The 19,753-nt window shown below is 52.7% G+C and overlaps 2 protein-coding genes across 2 annotated transcripts; one reads left to right on the top strand and one right to left on the bottom strand.

Annotated features, from left to right (window-relative positions):
• The first annotated feature begins 420 nt into the window (after positions 1-420).
• On the top strand, positions 421-2,098 carry LOC118092881 (ras-related protein Rap-2c-like). Its single transcript, XM_035131535.3, has one exon. The coding sequence runs from the start codon at positions 671-673 to the stop codon at positions 1,316-1,318; it is 648 nt and encodes a 215-aa protein (XP_034987426.1). The 5' UTR covers positions 421-670; the 3' UTR covers positions 1,319-2,098.
• Positions 2,099-4,128: 2,030 nt separating this feature from the next.
• Positions 4,129-17,721, bottom strand: PLK1 (polo like kinase 1). The gene is made up of 10 exons (XM_035132239.3): positions 16,510-17,721; positions 14,481-14,649; positions 13,216-13,360; positions 12,449-12,542; positions 10,818-11,037; positions 9,784-9,942; positions 9,603-9,680; positions 8,407-8,561; positions 7,373-7,555; positions 4,129-4,893 (listed from the first exon to the last, which is right to left on the bottom strand). Exons 1-10 carry the CDS (start codon positions 16,915-16,917, stop codon positions 4,687-4,689), a joined length of 1,818 nt encoding a protein of 605 aa, XP_034988130.2. The 5' UTR covers positions 16,918-17,721; the 3' UTR covers positions 4,129-4,686.
• Positions 17,722-19,753: the final 2,032 nt, after the last annotated feature.

The following is a 19,753-nucleotide window of genomic DNA, read 5'->3' as shown; positions in this document are numbered from 1 at the left end:
CTGTAGATTGTTAAGGGTGCTGGGAATTGTAGCTTTGCAAGGGGTAAGTTACAGGAGTTGGGGGTGCTTTAAATGTACCACGTGTGTGCAGCCTGTATGCAGCTTTGGGTATTATTAGTACAGTACTGTAATAAGTTCTCTGGTGTGTTCAAAGTGCTTCGCCTACCAAAGCAAGCTTCACAACACCTTTGTAAGGCGGGCCAGTGACACACCCCTGTTGTAGATGCAGGGGGCTAATGCTGAGAGAATACCTATTATTTGTTGCGAGCCGTATTTATATCCTGCTTAAATCATCCATCACCTCTAAGTGCTTGGAAGCGATTTACTGTGACAAAAACTGCCTCAGTCTGCTGCCATCTGTGAAAAAAACCCAAACCAGAACAGAGGCTTACCCTAGAAGTTTGTTGTGAAACCACGCAGCGAAGTCTGTCGCCAATGCTGAGAAGCCCCGTAGCGCACGCTCGGCTCTCAGCGCGGGGAGCCTTCCGGGGCGCCCCCGCGAGGCAATCAATTGCCCGGGCTGGCGGGCAGCCAGCAGGCAGCCACTCCTACCGGAGACCGGCCCGCCTGAGCCCCTCCTCCGGCTGTTCGATTGGCCGAGGGCTGCAGCCGCAGCAAATAAAGCGGCCGCCCCGTCCTAGCGGACCGACCAGAGATAAACAGCTCCACGATGTCGCTGAAGCCAGAGGCCCGGGTGCGCTTGGTGTTCTTGGGCGCGGCGGGCGTGGGTAAGACGGCGCTGATCCGCCGCTTCCTGCACGACGCCTTCGAGGCCCGCCACCGTCGCACCGTGGAGGAACTGCACGTGCTGGAGTTGGACCTGGAGCCGCCGGGCCCGGCGCTGCGCCTTCGCCTGGAGCTGCTGGACACGAGCGGCAGCTACAGCTTCCCGGCCATGCGCCGCCTCTGCATCCAACACGGCGACGTCTTCGCCCTCGTCTACTCGCCCCACGAGCCGGGCTCCTTCGAGGAGCTGCAGCGGCTGCGCGATGAGATCCTGGAAGCCAAGCCCGGCGCCCCGGTCCGTCTCGTGGTGGTCGCCAACAAGGCTGACTTAGGCCCGGTTGCCGGCAACAGCGACCGCCTGGCCGCCGCCACAGTGCAGCGCGAGTGGGGCGCTCGCCACGTCGAGGCGTCGGCCAAGCAGGGCTGCAACGTGATCGGGCTCTTCCAGGAGCTGCTGGGCCAAGTCGACGTGCTTAGCGGGCGCCTCAGTCCAGCCCTCCGGCGCCGCTCCATCCCCGACCCGCTGGCCAAGGAGCCAACGGCGTCCACTCGGCGACGCCCGAGCAAGAGCCCCAACTGCGCCATCTGCTAGCCAGAGCGTCGGTGGAAGCCCAGCGGCCGCTGCGGCGCCCCTTTCCTCGTAGGCAGCCGACGGGGCGGCAGAGGAAGCGAGTGCGGTCGAGCACGAGTGAAGCAGGAGGAAGAAACGGAGTGCGTTTGCCTCTCCGGAGTAGCGAGCCACGCGGAGACTCCTCTCCCCGGTGGGTTGAGGATAGGGGATCGAGTCTCCAACTTGGCGGGAAGACAGAAGCAAGTGTCCTTGTTTTGCATCTGGGGCCCCCACGGCGGACTGCACACTTTCCCCCACTTGCCACTTGGGTCTCGGAGCGCAAGAGTTTCGGCTCAAGGGAAGGACACACCCCTTTGTGCCCAGCTTCCTGGCCCTCGAGGTGGCCCGTTCCAGGACACGGACTCTGCCGAGCCTGCTCTTGGCAACCGGGTGGGGGCGCTCTCTTCCAGAAGCCTGGCCTCGGATAGAGCCCAACAGGGGACTCCGGAGGCTAGACTTCTGCAGGAAACCTGGGTGCCTGACATTCCGTTCCAGCTGGCTGTTTCCAATGTTGCCTGTTCCAGCGAGCCTTGTCTTGTCGTGTAGGGTGGAAACGGTACTTACTGCTGTACCTTAACAGCATTGCTGGCTGGGGGACTGATCCATTAAGATGGAGTGTGGGGTCTGGGCTGGCTGGACAGAGTGCTTGCACCCGTGCTTGTTTCTTTAAAGACCATTCTGAACTTGAAGGAATGGGACTTGTTTCTTTTAATACAGTATGTAATCCTGTTTTGGAGAATAAACTTACTCTGTTGTTTCATAGTGCTGTAGTGAACCAACTGGGTGAGCCACCTGTGTTGGGTCCTGGGGGGGGGGCATTCAGAGGCCAGCTCAGGAACAGATCAGAAGGTCCTAGCTTCAATCCTCAGTGCGATATGTGAAACCCCAGAGAGCCGTTGCTGCCAGTCAGTGCAGACCACGGGTTGCCAACCTGGTCCCTACCGTCTACTAGTGGGTGCTTCAGGATTCTAGGTGGGCGGTAGGGGGTTCTATGGCACAAGCTGAATTGTCCTTCCATCGAGCACTGGTGGGCAGTACGGAAGTTTTACCACCAAGAAAGATGCATTAGTGGGCGGTAGCTATAAAAAGGTTGACTATCCCTGGTGTCCTGCCCACCTAGCAGTTCGAAAGCACATCAAAGTGCAAGTAGATAAATAGGGACCGCTCTGGCGGGAAGGTAAATGGTGTTTCCATGCGCTGCTCTGGTTCGCCAGAAGCAGCTTTGTCATGCTGGCCACATGACCTGGAAGCTGTCTGCGGACAAACGCCGGCTCCCTCGGCCTATAGAGCGAGATGAGCGCCGCAACCCCAGAGTCGGACACGACTGGACCCGATGGTCAGGGCCCTTTACCTTCACCCCTGGTGTAGACAATACTGAGCTGAAAGGACCTTGGGAGGGCAGATTTGTGAAAATTGCTGTTAAGAGGTGTGGCATGAGACTGATCTTTATTCTAGAACATTCAGCCCGAACAGCATATTAAATTTGAAACATTAGTAGACACCCCCCCCCCAATAGACCCACAATTTCCAGTTTGCAAAGAGGTATTGTCAATTGTAGCTCAAGGAGTAGTCTCCTAACAACCCCCAGTACCCATGACAAATTACAGCTCCCAAGATTCTTTGCTTTCTGCAATATCATCACTTTAAATGTATGCTGTGGATGAGGTTCAGTTGCCAGCCCAGTCACCTTCAAGGCAGGGTGTGTGTCCTCAGGCAGCAACATGAGTTGCCAATACTGGGTGGCTGCATCCAGTAGGAGGCTAACTGCATCACAGCTGTTTGAAGCCCCTTTGCTCATGATACCCTGGCCTCCTCACTAGGCAGGTCCCCCCCCCCACCTTTGGCCCTGCAGGTGATGTTGAATCTCAACTCCCATGATCCTTGGGGGCATGTTTTCCAAGGCTGCTGGGAGCTGTAGTTCAACATCTGGAAGGCCACGGTTTCCCCATACCCAGCTGCTCCAGGATAAAGATGTGCATCTTTAGTGCCAACATCTTACAGCTTTGCTGCCTGCAGCGGATAAGAGTATCACTTCAGATAAACTGGAGGGCAGCAGGAAAGCAAAGACTCCCATCTGCTTTTCCTCTCCTACAATTAATATTAAAGGTCATCTTCCTCATGTTTGCATCCAACACTTGCTCTGTGAAACATCCTGAGGCATGGAATCAGAATCCTATGTTAAAGGTTGCCAAGTTTTAATTCTTTTTGCTGCTAAAATTGCTGTGCACACTGCAAGATGCCCATTTCACAGAAGAAACACTGATGATGCTTTGGCACAATCATTACCCTCCCCCTGGTAAATCCCTCCAAAACTAAGAAGTTTTTGGAGACCAGAGGTCTAGCGTCACAGCTGTGAAGAGCTGGTGGGTGTTTTACACCTGAAAGGGAGAGCTCAGCCGTGGGGCAGTCCTAGCTAGGTCAAAAGCGAAGAGGCAGCCAATGAGTCTCTTCTCTAGGAGTTGCAGAAGGGAACTAATCCTTTGTTGCTCGACAGTGCCCCAATCCTCTGGGCATGTCATTTTGGGACCTGGCCCACTTCTCCCAATGTGTCCATGCAGAGAAGGCACGAAGGGGCCAGTTTCTTACAGCAGAGCAGAAGCCATTTCAATGTCTCCTAGGAACCTGTTCTCTGTGGGGAAGGAGACTTGCAGTCCCAGGAAAGAAACACCAGGGAGTAAAGGCGGCCAAGGACTTGGGATCTGCAACTCTAATAGAGGGTGATGTGCAAAAGTGGCCAAAGACCCCTTTCAGAGTACAAGGGCAGAGAAGGCAGTGTGGAGGACCATGCTGAATGCTTCCAGAGAATCTTCTTTATTAAGTAATGTACAAAAAGTTTAGTTGGTGTAGACTTTAGTTTCAATATATAAAAGTCTGGTTGCTTAGAGTCAAAGAACAAAATGCCAGACAGTTTAACTACAGCAGGAAGAGGAAGGAGAGCGCCCACGAGAGGAAGGCTCAGCAGACAGACCACGTACAAGTAACTCACATGGTGTAACCGAAACCCCCAACTCAAAGTGGCACCAGAGGCCTCAGTGGGGTGGGTTGAGAGGAGGGAGAAACGGGGTTTATCTCCAGCAGAATCGGGAGAAAACAAATCCTTGGTTTTATATATATATATAAAATTGAGAGTCTTCTAGGCTGGGCTGGGGGGCATTTAGCCCCCCCTGTAAGGAGAACCACCCAGCTAGAAGCCACTCCCTGGCCTGACCCCTTCTGTGCCAGGACACAGCCAGGTAGAGGTGACCCCGGCTGGGAGGGGAGGGCAGGAATGCCGCAGCCCTTAACGGTATTGGAACTGGAAGAGACATCGAGATAGTCCTTCGCTGCTGCACAACTCCAGCAGCCAAGTGCTAGGTAGAAGGTTTGGGGCAGGGAATGCCCGGCTTGGAGTTCATCAGCTTCTCCACCATGGTGCGGGCGTAGCGGAGGCGGCTGGCCAGTTCCTTGCAGCAGCCGAATTCCTCAATCAGGCTCAGCTTGTAGGTGCGGAACTCCCGCTTCTCATTGATGTAGGTGACGGCTGCCATCAAGGGGCACAGGATGACCTTGGTGTGGTCCTGTGGGCAGAGGATGGAGAAGATACACGCAAGAGGCAAATTAGCACCAGCTGGGCTCCTTCAGCTCTGAGAGGCAGCCACAGGGGATTAGGATGGTGGCATCAATGCAATACGAGGTAGCAGTTTGTAAAATCACATACAAGACAAAGCTGGGAAACCAGTGGTGCCTATGATGACTATTCTGGGCCTTCACAACTCCTGTTGGTCCTAGAATCAGCTTGGCCAAGGAGGGAGGTGGGTGGGAGTTGGGGCCCACGAAAACATGGCTATTTGCGATAGAAGGAATATCTAGATCAAGGTTTCCTAAACTTGGGTCTCAAGCTGCTGTTGGACTACAACTCCCATCAATCCCTAGCTAGCAGGACCAGTGGTCAAGGATGGGAATCAGTCTAAAACCAGCTGGAGACCCAAGAAGCCCTGGTCTTGATCCATTTAAGTCAGTGCAGGGGAACCTCATGCCCAGGGCCTGGATTGCAATCCTCCATTTGTGCTCAGAACTCTCCCCAAGCCACCCTCGTCACTGACCCAGCTTCAGATATGCCTGGATGTGATGCACCCTTCAACTCTGTTCATGCCTCTTGCTCACCTGGATGGAGGAGGGAGGGGATGAGTGCCTGTCAAAATCTAGCCTGCTGCACAAGGGTGAAGTTTGTGTTGGTTGCTCCGCCCCTTTTGCCTCTGGCCCCACCCACCACTAACATGTGGCCCTAGAAGGCTGCCCAGAATACGGTTACCAGGAACACTTTAAAAAATAATAATCATGCTTTATGATTTTAGGAAAGGGTTGCCCAGAGCTCTTGACCTTTCTTGGGGGGGGGAACCCCAAAGTTGTCGGGTGCGCATTTTGACAAAAAGCAGATCTAAAAACACACAAACGCCCAAAAAAGAAGGGGTGGGGAAGAGATCGAGTAAAGGCGCTCACTGGTCTTGGGAAAACACGCATTAAAACACACACACACAAGGCACCGGCTTCCCATAACCAGGAGACCACTGGAGGGCGAGTGCAGTCTCTATGGAGATTTAACTGGCAGTGGTGGTGTGTTACCAGAGGTGGACAAACAGCGGACTCGCACTCAGCCCTCCTCACCAGGCTGCTGGTGCCGGAGGAGGCGCGGAGGGAGGGAGACTCCATCTCCCGAGAACGTTTGAACCCCCACCGCCGAGGACAAGGGGCACCGCAGCACCTTCCTCACCCCCCCTAAACTCAACCATCTCTGGAGTGGCCATTGGAGGGAGAGAAAGCAAAGGAGCCTGTGTCTGCCTGTCTCCCCCCCCCCCTGTTTTCCTCTCAGCCTTCCCGTGAGGAGCCACCGCCACCGCGCTCAGTGTCTCTGTCTCGCAACGCGGCACAGCTCTTTCCATGCTTCTCCTCTTCTTCACCGCCTCAGCACCTCTCTCGCCTCCCCCAACTTGGGCATGCAGAGCCCACAGCAGAAGAGCACCGCGGGCTCTTCAGTTGCAGGCAGCTCTGCTCGAGTTCAGGGCAAGCGTTGATCAAGGAAGTGAGCCAGAAGAAAGCTCTCTGGCTTGCGCCTCGGTTTAAATAGCCCCCCCCCAAGCCAGCGGATTGGTTGGCTGGAACTTTGTCATGGCCGGGACCTCCAGTGCTGCTCGCTGCCATGGCGCCCGCCATGTTGCCTCGCTGGAAGTCCCCAGGCATAAATCAGGGGACATTCGTTAAAATCTGGGGACATTCCGGTGAATCCGGGGACATCTGGTAACCCTAGCCCAGAATGGAATGCGGCCCCTGGACTGAAAGGATTCCCCGCACTTTGCTGTAAGCAGTCAAGAGATGATGCCAGAACAGCATTCCACAAACACGCCAGCTTCATAATCCCAAGAGGAGTTCTGAAGCCAAAGGAACTGGTAGGAAGAGACTCAAATCTTGCCCCTTAGAGAGACAAAGACGAAGAAGCCAGGGCATCCTCCTCTGTGCCCTTGGAGGCATCTCGCGCACAGTCCCTCTCCCTTGCCTGCTCTCGGTTCCACCTTTACGCCATCAATGGCTACTAGCCACGGTAGCTGTGCTCTGCTTCCACAGCTGGAGGCAGCAATGCTACTGAATGCAAGTTGCTGGAAACCGCAAATGGGGAGAGGGCTCTTGTGCTTGCAGATTTCCAAGGGGGCACCTGGTTGGCCACTGTGAGAACAGGATGCTGGACTAGATGGGCTATTGACCAGATCCATCAGGGTCCTTTTAGGTACAGTATTGGGGGGGCAGCATTAAACCTGTTCAAGGAGAGATGCCTATGACACCCCAAGCTGAACCAGCCCAAAGCATGGACAGCCAGCCAGCTAGCCATTATTATTATTATTAATTCAACTTCTAGCCCATCTTTCCTCCCTAAGCAACCCATTGATTGTCCCTTTTGGGTGGTGGGGTTGGGGGGGGATAATTTCTAGCTTCAAAACCCACCCCCAAATACATGCAGGCTGGCAGGGTGGGGAAGAGAGAGCTTTCCCGCTCCTGTTAGGTCACCTGGAAGAAGTTGATCTGCACAGTGCCATTACTCAGGTGCAGGATGATGGCGCTGCGAGTGCGGAACCAGTAGCACAGGTAGGGGAGGCGGGCCAGCTCGTCTCCCTCTCGGGGGGTGATGTTGGCTCCTGCCTTCAGCAAGTGCTCGCTCATGTAGTTGCGGAAATAGCTCAGCAGCGTGACCTGCAGGAGGCAAAAACAAGGGCCCACGTCAGCAGAATAGCAGTGGAGCAGAGGCAGGCCTCACAAAGCTACGTTCCAGCAAAGGACCCTGCTAGGCTTGATAAAAGGTTATTGGTTATTGGCAACAGAAGCCCAGATCTCATAAAGGCATCCTCCACCCAGCAGGATTAAATGCACCCCCCTCTTAAGCCACACAGACACCAGAATAGTATAAAAGAATGTCCTTCTTCACACAGCGCATAGTTAAACTATGGAACTCACTGCCACAGGAGACGGTAATGGCAAACAGCCTAGATGACTCTAGAAGATTAGACAAATTCAGGGAGGAGAGGGCTATTGATCGCTATTAGCTATGATGGTTATGCTGCAGTTGTAGGCAGCAATGTTCTGAATACCAGTTGCTGGAAACCACAGCAGAGGAGGAGGAAGAGGAGGAGGAGGAAGAGGAGGAGGAGAGGAGCTTGGATTTGATCTCCCATCCTGGTTGCTGGTTCCCACAGGGGCATCTGGTTGGCCCCCAGTGGCCACAGGATGCTGGACTAGATGGGTCACTGGCCCAGCTGCAGGGTTGTTCTTACGTTTTTAAGTAGCCTCCTACTTGCAGCCAGCAAGAGCCAACAGCCCACTTGTTGCCACCAGACCCCCGCCCTCGCATCGATGCTGCCCCTTCCCAAAATGGGAACGGTGGTTTCTTTTGCAAGGAAAAGAAAATACCCTGGGGCCGAGCGATAGCTGCAAGTCCCTCGCACCTTCATCTCAGATACAGAAAGGCAGCTGCTCAGTGGTAAGGGTAGGGGCATTTTGCACATGGTCAGATTTAGCCGCCACCATGAGGCTCAAAAGTCACTGACCTTCTTGCTAAAAGCCTCTGGGTAGGATCGTGCGTTGAAGTACGACTCAGAGCCGTTTTGCTCAATGTACTGCAGGCTGTCCCCATCGTTGTACATAATCAGGCGGGTCGAGTCGTTGAAGAGGACCCCAACGCTGTTGTCGCACAGCTGGTAGCCTGGGGTGCGGAGAACAGAGGGGAACACTCAAAACCTGCCTTAATTCCAAACCAAGGAGAATCTTGCCTCCCGCAGAGAACCCAAGACTCTTTCCCACCCAAGTGGCCTGGGGCAATGCCTGCAAAGCAGGTGCTTATTATCTGTTAATCAATCAATCAATCAATTTGTATACTGCCCTATACCACCAGGTCTCAGAGGCCCCTTGGTCATGCTTTGGCAGGGGTTTTGGCCCTGAAGCAGAGCTCCGAGGCTTCCTCTTTCATACAGGAAGCACCAACTAATCACAGGCACCAACAGACAATAACATCACATCTGGACAATTTCATTGCAAGTTCATGCCCCTTGGAGAGTCCTGCCACCCTGGGCTCCTTTGGGAGGAAGGTTTGAACCCAAACAAATGAATAAAATAAACGCTGACCAATGGCTCCACCTGCCAACATCCTGCTTAATCTCTGGTCAGATATTCCACCCCTGGATTTAGGTCAAGGCTTCTTTTGGTATTCTCCCAGTTCCTTTTGGTATTTCCCCCCAATCTGAGTCATGCAAAGAAAATTTGTATAGCCACAAAAACCACATTAGCATCATAAGGAGAAGCAGCAACTCTTTCTTTTATCTTATGGACTTCCCAGGTTCCTGAAATTGTGTCTCGCCTCACCCCCTGCCCTCCATGTATCTCTCCCCCCCTTATTATTATTGTCCTCAAGAAAATAAAAATTTTAATGGTTAAGAAGTAGTAAGGGTGGAAGCTTGGAACATGGCCTTGCCTCATTGATAGGTGGGCTTTTGGTCTGTTCCCAACAGGACCAACCCGGGATGTTTTGCCACTTGAGGCAAAATACCCTCCCACCTCTTCCTTTGCAACCGTCTCCCTGAGCTGAAGGTAGAGAGGGAGTAAAAGGAGGCTGGAGAGGGGTGGGCAGCAGACTCTTCGGAGGTTGGATCTGCTGCCTGAGGCAACTGCTTCACTTTGCCTCATGGCCCTGTTTCCCAAAGTGCACTTTCCCCACCCCGACAGCTGCTGTGCCCAGTCGACTACCCACCTAGGCCGTACTTATCCGAGTAGTCCACCCATTTGCTGACCCAGAAGATGGGGATGCAGGCTGGGTCCTCAGCCTCCTCTGAAAAAGAGAATCGTGGTTACCAAGCGGAGGTTAAGGAAGAGGGAGTGAAGCCCGCAGGCAAGCAAGGCTGGCTCAGGTACAAGACACCCACGCCCCACACCTTGTCTGATGGGTGCTCTTTCTGAGGGCTTGGACCCATTGACCAGTGTCAGCTGCTGCAGGAGGTCAGCCAAGTGGCTGTCCACAGGACTCCTGGGCTCCCGCAGGGCCACCTCTTCTTCCTTCTCGGGCACCTTCTCCAGCAAAGGGCTCTCTGGTCCTGTGCAGGAAAGAGAGAGAAGCATGGGATGCTGCCTTGTTCCACTGCTGGCTCGTGGGACTCAGCTTCCCAGTTGGAGATCACACCCTGTGCAGCCTCAGCCAGACCCACACACCTTTCCCACAAGTTCGCTCACTCCATTTTGCATGCGTTTCACTGGCAGAACTGGCACGGCTACAGGTGCCACATTATGCCCACATCTTTTAGTGTGGCGGCTCTTGTATTTTGAAGCTCCCTGCCTGCTGAGATCAAGCAGGCATCATGCCTGCTAAAAACAATTCTCGTTTGCCCAGATGTTTAGAAAGTTGGTGCAAGCTTTAATCCCTTTTCAGTCTTTGCTATTTTAACTTAAGTCTTAAATTATTGTTGCCAATTGTTCTTAGCGATAATTTTATTGTTATACCTTTTTTGTACACTGCTTTGAGGTTGGGGTTGTTGTTTTTTTACAACCAAGCAGTGTATACATTTCATGAAATAAATAAATACAGCCATACCTTGGAAGTGGAACGGAATCCGTTCCGGAAGTCCACTCGACTTCCAAAACATTCAAAAACCAAATTGCAGCTTCTGATTGGCTGCAGGAAGCTCCTGCAGCCAACCAGAAGCCGTGGAAGCCCTCTTGGACGTTCGGGTTCCAAAAGAATGTTTGCAAACCGGAACAATCACTTCCAGGTTTGTGGTTTGTGGGAGCCAAACCGTCTGAGTTCCAGGGCGTTTGGGATCCAATGTACGACTGTACAGGCACTTTCCTTGTCTACTGATGAGTCTTATGGAACATTCTAGATGTTGTTGTATCACTCCCCCCCCCAGCCCCCTTATTAAGTTACTACATGGGCTGCAAGCACAGCCAAGCCTCCCCCCGCTCGCTCCCTCACCTTTGTTGACCACTGTGAGAGGCTTCCTCACGCTGGCATCGAACCCGTTGGGGGCCAGAGAAAACCTAGGGGGCATCGTGAGGCAAGTGGTGGGCAGCCGTGACGGGATGTAGCCCGTGGTGAAGAACTCATCAGTCAGCAGCTCATCAATGGTGGGGCGGGTAGCCGGGTCGGGCCGCAACATTTTCTGGATGAGGGTAGCAGCTATGGGGTTAATGTGCTGGAAAGGAAGAAGAGTAGTGTTGGGAAATGGAACGAACACAAGACACAGACAGGCGCACCAGCCCCTCAGCCATGAGCTCCAAACGGGACCTGAGCTGCTAAGACATCCTGCTTCGCACAGCACGTGGTTAAACTATGGAACTTGCTCCCACAGGAAGCAGGGATGGCCACAAGCTTGGGTGTCTTTAAATGAGGATCGGGCAAATTCCTGGAAAAGCTATTGTCAGGGAGGTGGCTGGCTACCCTCGAGCAACGACACTCCAAACCATCTCGTCTTTAATACTTTTATTGTGAAAGTTATTTACAGTGCAAGAGCTTCATGGAAACATGTCTACTCAGTACTATCAGATTCTCCCAATGGCGCTTTTCGGCTCCAGCAGAGTAGTTTGGGGACCCCAAATCTCCTCCCCCTACGTTTGCGAGCCGCTGATCGCCTCGGTTCCGGGGTGAATTTGAAAGGACGCCCCTCTGCTGTTTCCCTGCTAGAACTCTTTGCTGGCCCCTCCTTCCTTGCTGGTATCACAGGCTGCTGGTAGTGCTTTTAGATGCTGCCTGAGCCCTGCCCCGGTCCGCTTACTTCCTCCTTCCTGTCTCCTGTCCCTCTGCTGTTGTCAGAGCCATTTGAAGAGCTGGATTTGATGAGGGGTGGCTGTTCCCTGTAAGCCCATCCCTGGCTATTTGCCAGGATGGCTATACTCTGCTGCCACAGTTGAAGACAGTAATGTTTCTAAATGCCAGGTGCTGGAAACCACAGCAGGGGAGAGGGCTCAGATCCTGCTTGAACATTTCCCTTAATGGGCACCTGGGTGGCCACTTTGAGAACAGAATGCTGGACTAGATTGAGCCCTATTTGGCCTAATGGAGCAGGCATTTCTTATGCTCACACCCAGAGCACAAGGCCAGGCTCTAGGTTCCCTGCGGGCAGAGTTTTCTTTCTGGCGTTATTCAACAGTACTCAGTACTGGCAGCTCCCCCCCCCCCAATCTTGTGATAAGATAAATGGAGGGGGGAGAGCAAGCAAGCAACCATGGCTAAAGGGGGGATTGCAAAAAGTAGGAGGTTGAGGAAAAGAGGCCCGAGTAATTCACCACTGTGTTCTTCTTCTCTCTAGCTTATGATCAGTGTTGGGGAAACTTTGGCCCTTTAGAGATGTTGTTCTGTTCATTAAATGGAGTTCTGCTGTGTAGACACAACCCTAAACTGGTTTGGGGGCAGCTTCAGTTCTGTGTTTTGTGCAGACTCGATTGTTTCCCCTGAAATCACCCACCATGAGCCCTCAAAATGACTCAGCTTAGAAATTTGAATCAAAATTCCCCTTCCAGTTGCTGTCAACTCCAGTTTCAGGAGTTAAGGGGTGCCCCCTCCTGACCCCCCCCAGTCAACTCTCCCGTATCCAGGGAAGGCTGTACCGTTGGAATGGTGTACTCGTTGTTCTTAATTCGGATGTACGTTTCTTTCAGACAGGAGGTTTCGAAGGGGGGCTTCCCAACCAGGAGAGTGTACCTGCGAGGAGAGACCATATATGGAAACCCATCAACTGCGGGTGCTGGGGGTGGAGAGGAACGCTAGGGAGCCCACTGCCCACCCAAACATTTAGCTACCTTTCTCTCCCTCTTTCGTGGAACAAGCCATGTTTCCACCGCTGAAACTCTTGTTCCTCAAAATGTACAGAGCGTGGCCCAACCTGCTTCTCGCCCCTTCCCAGCACATCCAAGGTGGCGATGGAGGGAGCAGAACTTAAAAATCTCCCCGCTTCCTTCCAGTTTGTGGAGAGGGGAACAGAGACAGGCTGTGCCTAAACCAGCCTTCCCCCCCCACCTGATGTTCTCCAGATGTTTGGGGCTAGAATTCCCATCCTGGGCAAAAACACCAAAGGTATTTGCCCTGGGCACTCATCCCCACCAAGAACAAGTGATACAACCAGGCACATCCCTGAAAAGTCTCTCCCTCATGAGAGGCATCTCTGGAGAGGAAACTGGAAGTGTTTTAAGGGGACGGGACAGCACATTTTTTCCCAACTTGTGGAGGGAAGAGAAAGACTGGAAGTTCCAACACCACCTGACTTCATTACCCCAACTTCCCCTCTACTGATTTCCCGCCAGCATTGATGAGGAAAACCCCTGGTGTCCATTAGATCCACCCAAGTCTTACACCGCAGAACCACAGCAAAACATACATGATGCAGCCGAGGGACCAGACATCCACTTCGAAGCTGTGTCCCTTCTTGCCCAGCACCTCTGGGGCGATGTAGTTGGGCGTCCCGCACAGGGTCTTCTTCCGCTCGCCATCGTACTCCACCCTGGTGGCTAAGCCAAAGTCCCCTGGGAAAACAGGAGGAACACAGAGGCTTCCTTGGTCAAGGCTATGCCAGAGGAGCCCCAAACGGAAGCATTACGTGGCTTCCTTATCAGAGGCAGGCAGAGTTGTAAAGGCCCAAGAAAGGGCAGGGGATTTTTAACACAAGCACACTTTACATTGGAAGGCTGGGGAACGCTGGCAAGGAGAACTCTCACAGGATAGGCTCTCTTTTTTGCAGTGAGCAGAGTTCTGTTTTAAGGCAAGATTGGCTCCTTCAAAATGTGCAGTATAAATATTTCTATGCTCCAATCCTCTCCCACAACCTGGCAAAGGGAGAATTGTGAATTGCTGTCTGCTTCCTTTCAGTGCCCTTTGATGGGAGTTTGGAAGCACTAGAAGATGGATGGGGAACCTACAGCCCTCAGCCTAATTGAAAGTACAGGGAGAGGGAAACAAGGTTTTCTGAAGATGTCACACCTCTTGGTAACAGGGCGTCTGCTCTGCACCCAAACAGCACTTTGGGGAAAGTACCATTCCACAATACTGATGGTTCCTAATGATATGGTTGTAAGCTGTTTAATTCTCTTTTAAATATTGATTTGAATGCCGAAACCCACCCTGAGACCTTTGGGTGATGAGTGGGTAATAAATGAATAAGAATAAGAACCATTCAGTTCAAACAGGTAGAAAGCGGACAGTTGTCCCATCCCAAGAAGCACTCATACAGCTTGGGAAATAATGCAATAGACGGCAAATATACACATTTAGAGTAGAGCTGCCATACGTCCGGACATTACCGGGATTTCAAGGTGGAATTGACACCTGGGGGAATTTCCAAAAGGCAGCACTTTGTCCTGGATCTTAGGGAAGTCAATTGAAAAATCATGTTTCTTTGGTGTGTCCTGGTTTACTTTTTGAAATATGTCAACCCTACATTTTGAAGCCAGATACACCATCAGATTGTAAGAAACGCCTCCAAACTAAATGAACAAAAACCCAGGTGTTCTGGTGCACCAGCTGGCATCAAATTGTGTCCAGGCTGCTTAAGCTGTCTCCCCCCCCACATGCAGCAAGATAGGAAACCTCCCTCCCCAGGCAGTGAGCCCATGACCCAGGCCCCCCCACCCTGCACAAACCCCTTACCTATCTTCACCTCCATGTCGTCATTAAGGAACAGGTTGCCCAACTTGAGGTCACGGTGGATGACCCGGTTACTGTGCAGGTACTGGCAGCCCTGGATGATCTGCCGCAGGTAGTAGCGAGCTTCGGGTTCCGTCAGCGCTTTCCGTCGCTTGTGCAGCTCCAGAAGAGACTTTGCAGAGGGAGGAGGGAAGACAAAAACACCTTAAAGAGATGGTCACTGAAGTGACCAAGGCGGGCAGGAGCTCCTCTCCAAGAAGCTGTCTTAGAAGACCGTCAGAATGCAGGTCCATTTAGATCAGCGCTGTCTATACTGAGTCAGACAAGGCCATGGCTTTCCAAGGTGTCAGGCAAAGGGCATTCCCAGCCCTATGTGGAGATGCCAAGAGAGCTCTGTCCAATGAATGACAGACAGCCCCCTCCCTGCAAATAAATGTGGGGCTGGAATGGAATCTGATGCAGTTCCCAGCAACTCTCTCGCCACCCCTGGAAAGTTTGGCCAGGGCACCAGAGTGGATTGTGCTTTTCAAAGCACTGGTTTTAGCAAGGTGTTGACACACAGCGACTGGCCCAAGGTCACACCCAGTGCGCTTGATGGCCGAGTGAGGATTTGAACCCTGCTCTCCAAGGTCCTTGTCTGACACTCCAAACACAACACCACACCGGCTTCCTGCCGCAGGGCTCGTCTGATGTTCTGACTGGCAGGCCAATATTACATTCTCTGCCCACAGTCTACTTCTGTCGACCTCAGGCCCACCTGACACCTCCTTTCCCTGCCCCATATTCCTCCTCAGAGCAGGGGTTCCTGCCATCTCCAGGTGGGTCATATGTGATGTTACTTCACACCCTATTCACACCAGCAAACAGCCCCAGCTTTTTTGTTAAGATTCCTCCATTGCAGGGAGTTGGACTAGATGACCCTCAGGATCCCTTCCAACTCTACAATTCTATGATTTTAGGATCACCACAGCTCAGCCAAGGGGCAAGAGGGGTTCACAGGTGACAGGTAGACTACAGGCAGTTTCTGGGACCTTTGAAATGTGGACCATAACTTTAACAGTTTCATCACCCCTAAGGCTCTAAGGCCATTTCTCCCAGCTAAAAGCTGACAGCTAAACTCTGGGGCTTTCATGTATTGCCCAACTTCCCAGATCTCAGTGAGGCTGTTCAGAACCAGTCGTCTCGCTCCATAGCCAGGGATGAGAGAGTGGTGAGGGGCCCAAGCCTTCCAGTTCCTTTATTTAATTTATTTAATTTGGATACCACCTTTCATCCGAAGATCACAGGGCTGTTCACAACACAGAAATACAAGATGAGCACACAAAATACATGATAAAACAAAAACAAACTAATGACTCCAAATAAGTTTAACTTAGGAGGGAGTTGACAGCAGCAGCTGAACTGCTGTCAAAGGCAAAGGATATTGATGGAACCCTCCATTTCTGGAGTGAGGGAAGCTTCCTACAAAGCAGATACTGTATGTCAAGACTTATGGAGAAGGACCACCTAGCGTGGTTGTTGCTTGATGGGGTCGTGGTGAGCGATTATGAGGAAGGTACTCTGTAGATGCTCAGAGCATAGCTGCCAAGTTATCCCTTTTTTAAAGGGATTTTCCCTTATGCTGAATAGGCTTCCTCGCGAGAAAAGGGAAAACTTGGCAGCTATGGCTCAGAGACGGCTTGCATTATCCCCTAAGTGCCGAAAAACAGCGACTTGGAACAACACATCCAGTCGCTTGGGAACGCGGCCAACAAAGGCGCCCACCCTACCCCACGGAGAGGCCGTCGCCTGGGGAACCGGATCCACACCCTCCTCTTGCCAAGCCGAAGAAGCTATGGCTATGGCCTGGCAGTTCCCAGGCCTGTCTAGCCAGGGGCTGCTGGAGGGTCGGTCCTTTAACAACGCCCCCTCCCCCAGCCCCGGGCTCTGCAGCGCCCCTCCGGCCGCCCCGTCGAACAGCGAACCCCGAGCCCGCCGCGGCCGCCGCCCTTTGCGCGCCCTCCCCCTTCAACTTCCCGGCCCGGGTCCTCACCCTCCGCCGGCAGAGCTCGAGGACGACAAAGACGAAGTTGGCGTCCTCGAAGAAGCCGTGGAAGCCGACCACGTGGCGGTGGTTGAGGCTGCGGTGGATGGCTATCTCCATGGACATCTTCTCCTTCTGCGGCGCCTTCAGCAGCAGCGACTTGGGCACGATCTTGCCCGCGAAGACCTCCTGGCTCTCCACGTCCGTGATCTCGTAGCACTTAGCAAAGCCGCCCTTGCCCAGGAAGCGTCCCAGCATGTACCGCCGGCGGCTCCGCGGGTCCAGCAGCACCTCCGGGATGGCCTTGCTCTCCTTCAACGCCGTAGAAGACGCCCGGCTCCCCCCGGCGCCACCGCCTGCGCTAGGCGCCGCCGACGCCCCCGGGCGGGACCCTCTGCTGGGCACCGCCGCGCTCATCCCCGACGCCCTCTTCGGATGCTGCTTCTGAGGCTACTTGCGTTGTGACCCTGTCGGAGCAGAGGGTGAGGATGGCGGCGGCGGCTCCGTCCAGGATCCGTGACAGCGACGAGCAGCAGCAGCGACCCGGCCGATGGCTTCTGCTCGGTCGCTGCACCAATTTCAAACCTAGAGCCGGAGCGTTACGGAGCCCCGAGCGCGCTCCTCATTGGCCGGCAGGATTTAAACTCCAACCCGCCTCCAGCGCCGCGGAGCACGACGGGAACCGGAGCCCACGAGGGAGGGAGGGAGCGAGACCGGGAGGCCGTCACCGTCCCAGCCCCGCCCCGACAGCAGCGGGCAAAGCGGCGCCAGCGCAGCTTCCGAGCGCGGCTTGCGGAAAGCTGCTGCTGCAGCATCCGCGTCCCCTGCGCGCATACGTGGGAGTGAGACCCGTCTAACGCAGCGGGAGGGCTTTACTACCGAGTAAACGCGCGGAAAGGAGCGCTTCCAAGACCCGTCGTAGGTCTTTGCTGGGGACCCCGTCGGGCGCTGCGATGCAATGGAGCGGGCCAGGCTGCAGGCGTTGGAGAGCCTCGCCCGGGCCCCGCGGAGCGAGTCGAGGCCCTCCGCCAAGTGCTTGCTCGCGTCTTCGTCTAGAATGGCGTCGCCTTCTCCGCCTTTTTTGCTTTTCAACCGCTGTTGTATTGGCGGTTGAGGTTTTGAACTTACAGTATTGCTGTCGATCTCTCGATTGTCGTGAGCCGCGCTGGAAATGTTACCATTAAAGGACAGGAGACAAACTAACATACTAAACTGATTTCAGTGTCGATACATTTGTCCCTCGTTTATAATTTTATGGCTCTAATGAGCGCTCTATTATATATATAGACAGTTTTTAAATAGGTTTATACACAAAATAAATAACTCCACTTACTTCTGAGTTGTTGTCAGTGGCATAGTGTGGGTTGTCAGCACCCGGGGCAAGGCAAGTAATTTGCGCCCCCTAACCAGTGGATTTTAGCACTCGAGTCTCTTCCACTAGATTAGTTAAAGAAACCCTTACCCCCTAAGCACATGTATAATGACATATGTCATTATGCAAACCCTTACCGCCACTGGCCCCTAAAAGATGGGTGGAATCACTGCACTGGGAGACCAACAGATAGGATAGAAACATATGTCATTATGCAAACTAAAAGACTTCCTGCATCACCCCTTCTTGAACTGTGGTGCCCAGAACTGTGGTACTATTACTTCCCTTGATCTAGACGCTATACTCCTATTGATGCAGCCCAGAATTGCATTGGCTTTTTTAGCTGCTGCATCACACTGTTGACTCATGTCAAGTTTGTGGTCTACCAGGACTCCTAGATCCTTTTCACATGTACTGCTCTCAAGCCAGGTGTCACCCATCCTGTATTTGTGCCTTTCGATTTTTTTTGCCCAAGTGTAGTACTTTACATTTCTCCTTGTTAAAATTCATCTTGTTTGCTTTGGCCCAGTTGTCTAATCTGTTAAGGTCATTTTGAAGTGTGATCCTGTCCTCTGGGGTATTAGCCACCCCTCCCAATTTGGTGTCATTAACAAACTTGCTCAGGATGCCCTCAAGCCCATCATCCAAGTCATTGATAAAGATGTTGAATAAGACTGGGCCCAAGACAGAACCCTGTGGCACCCCACTAGTCACTACTCTCCAGGATGAGGAGGAGCCATTGATGAGCACCCTTTGGGTTCGGTCAGTCAGCCAGTTACAAATCCACTGAATGGTAGCATTGTCTAGCCCGCATTTTACCAGCTTCTTTACAAGAATATCATGCGGCACCTTGTCAAAGGCCTTGCTGAAATCAAGATGGGCTATATCTACAGCATTCCCTTCATCTACCAGGCTTGTAATTCTGTCAAAAAATTAGATCAGATTAGTCTGACATGACTTATTTTTCAGAAACCCATGCTGACTTTTAGTGATCACAGCGTTCCTTTCTAGGTGCTCACAGACCGTTTGCTTAATGATCATGCTGTAAAGAAGCTGAGCCACTTCATCAAGTTAGCTAATGGAATTAAATTCCATTGTGCAGACAAAAAGGCAGTCAATCATGGGGGTTGATCAGGACGGATCTGCTATGAAACTAATGAAGTTGAAGTTTCAGGGCCCCTAACCCCAGAAGGGGCCCAGTCACAAGCAACTTTATCCCACATTGCTTTTTTAAAAAAATTGCTTTAAAAAGTGGATTATGCATGTATATGACATTTCTCTAATTTTCATCACAGAATAGTCTGAAGGGACCACAAGGATAATCAAATATTTCACCCCACATGGGACTTGAACCCATGACCCTGAGATTAAGAGTCTCTTGCGCTACCAACCAAGCTATAACTCAAAAACTATAGGGCATTGGAAATGTTCATTCACGCCAGTGACTTTCCAGTACTGTACAGAAAGTTTAAGCAAAATCTAAGGTGTAGTAGCTATTTTTAAATAAATAAATGTGATCTTTCTTGGAGCAAACCCACTTAAGAAGGTAACAGTGGTTTACAGGTCTCTGCATGGCTACAAGCTCCCCAGGCGAATGATGCCGCTGGGGCTGGCCAGGGGTTGCTTCCCAGGCTCCTGTGGCGCCGTGTGAAGAGGCACCTCATAGACCAGGGGCAGAAGCTGTGACTGCCCAGAGGACTCCCAAGGAGAAGAGAGGAGGCTGAGGGAACACTCCACAAGGGAGGGCGTTTGTAAAAGGGTGAGAGGCTGCCGATTCTGCAGGCAAGGGGTGACGTCACTGGGCTCCTGAGCCCCACAGGGGTGCAACAAAGAATGTAGTTGGTCAAGGGAGCTGTGAACCCAAAAGGTTGAAAGCCTCTA

The sequence above is a fragment of the Zootoca vivipara genome, chromosome 13 (genome assembly GCF_965207765.1).
Source record: "Zootoca vivipara chromosome 13, rZooViv2.hap1.1, whole genome shotgun sequence".
In the NCBI taxonomy this organism is placed as follows: Eukaryota; Metazoa; Chordata; class Lepidosauria; order Squamata; family Lacertidae; genus Zootoca; species Zootoca vivipara.
Note: the sequence above shows the minus strand (reverse complement) of the source record. Positions and strands in the feature narration are given on the sequence as shown.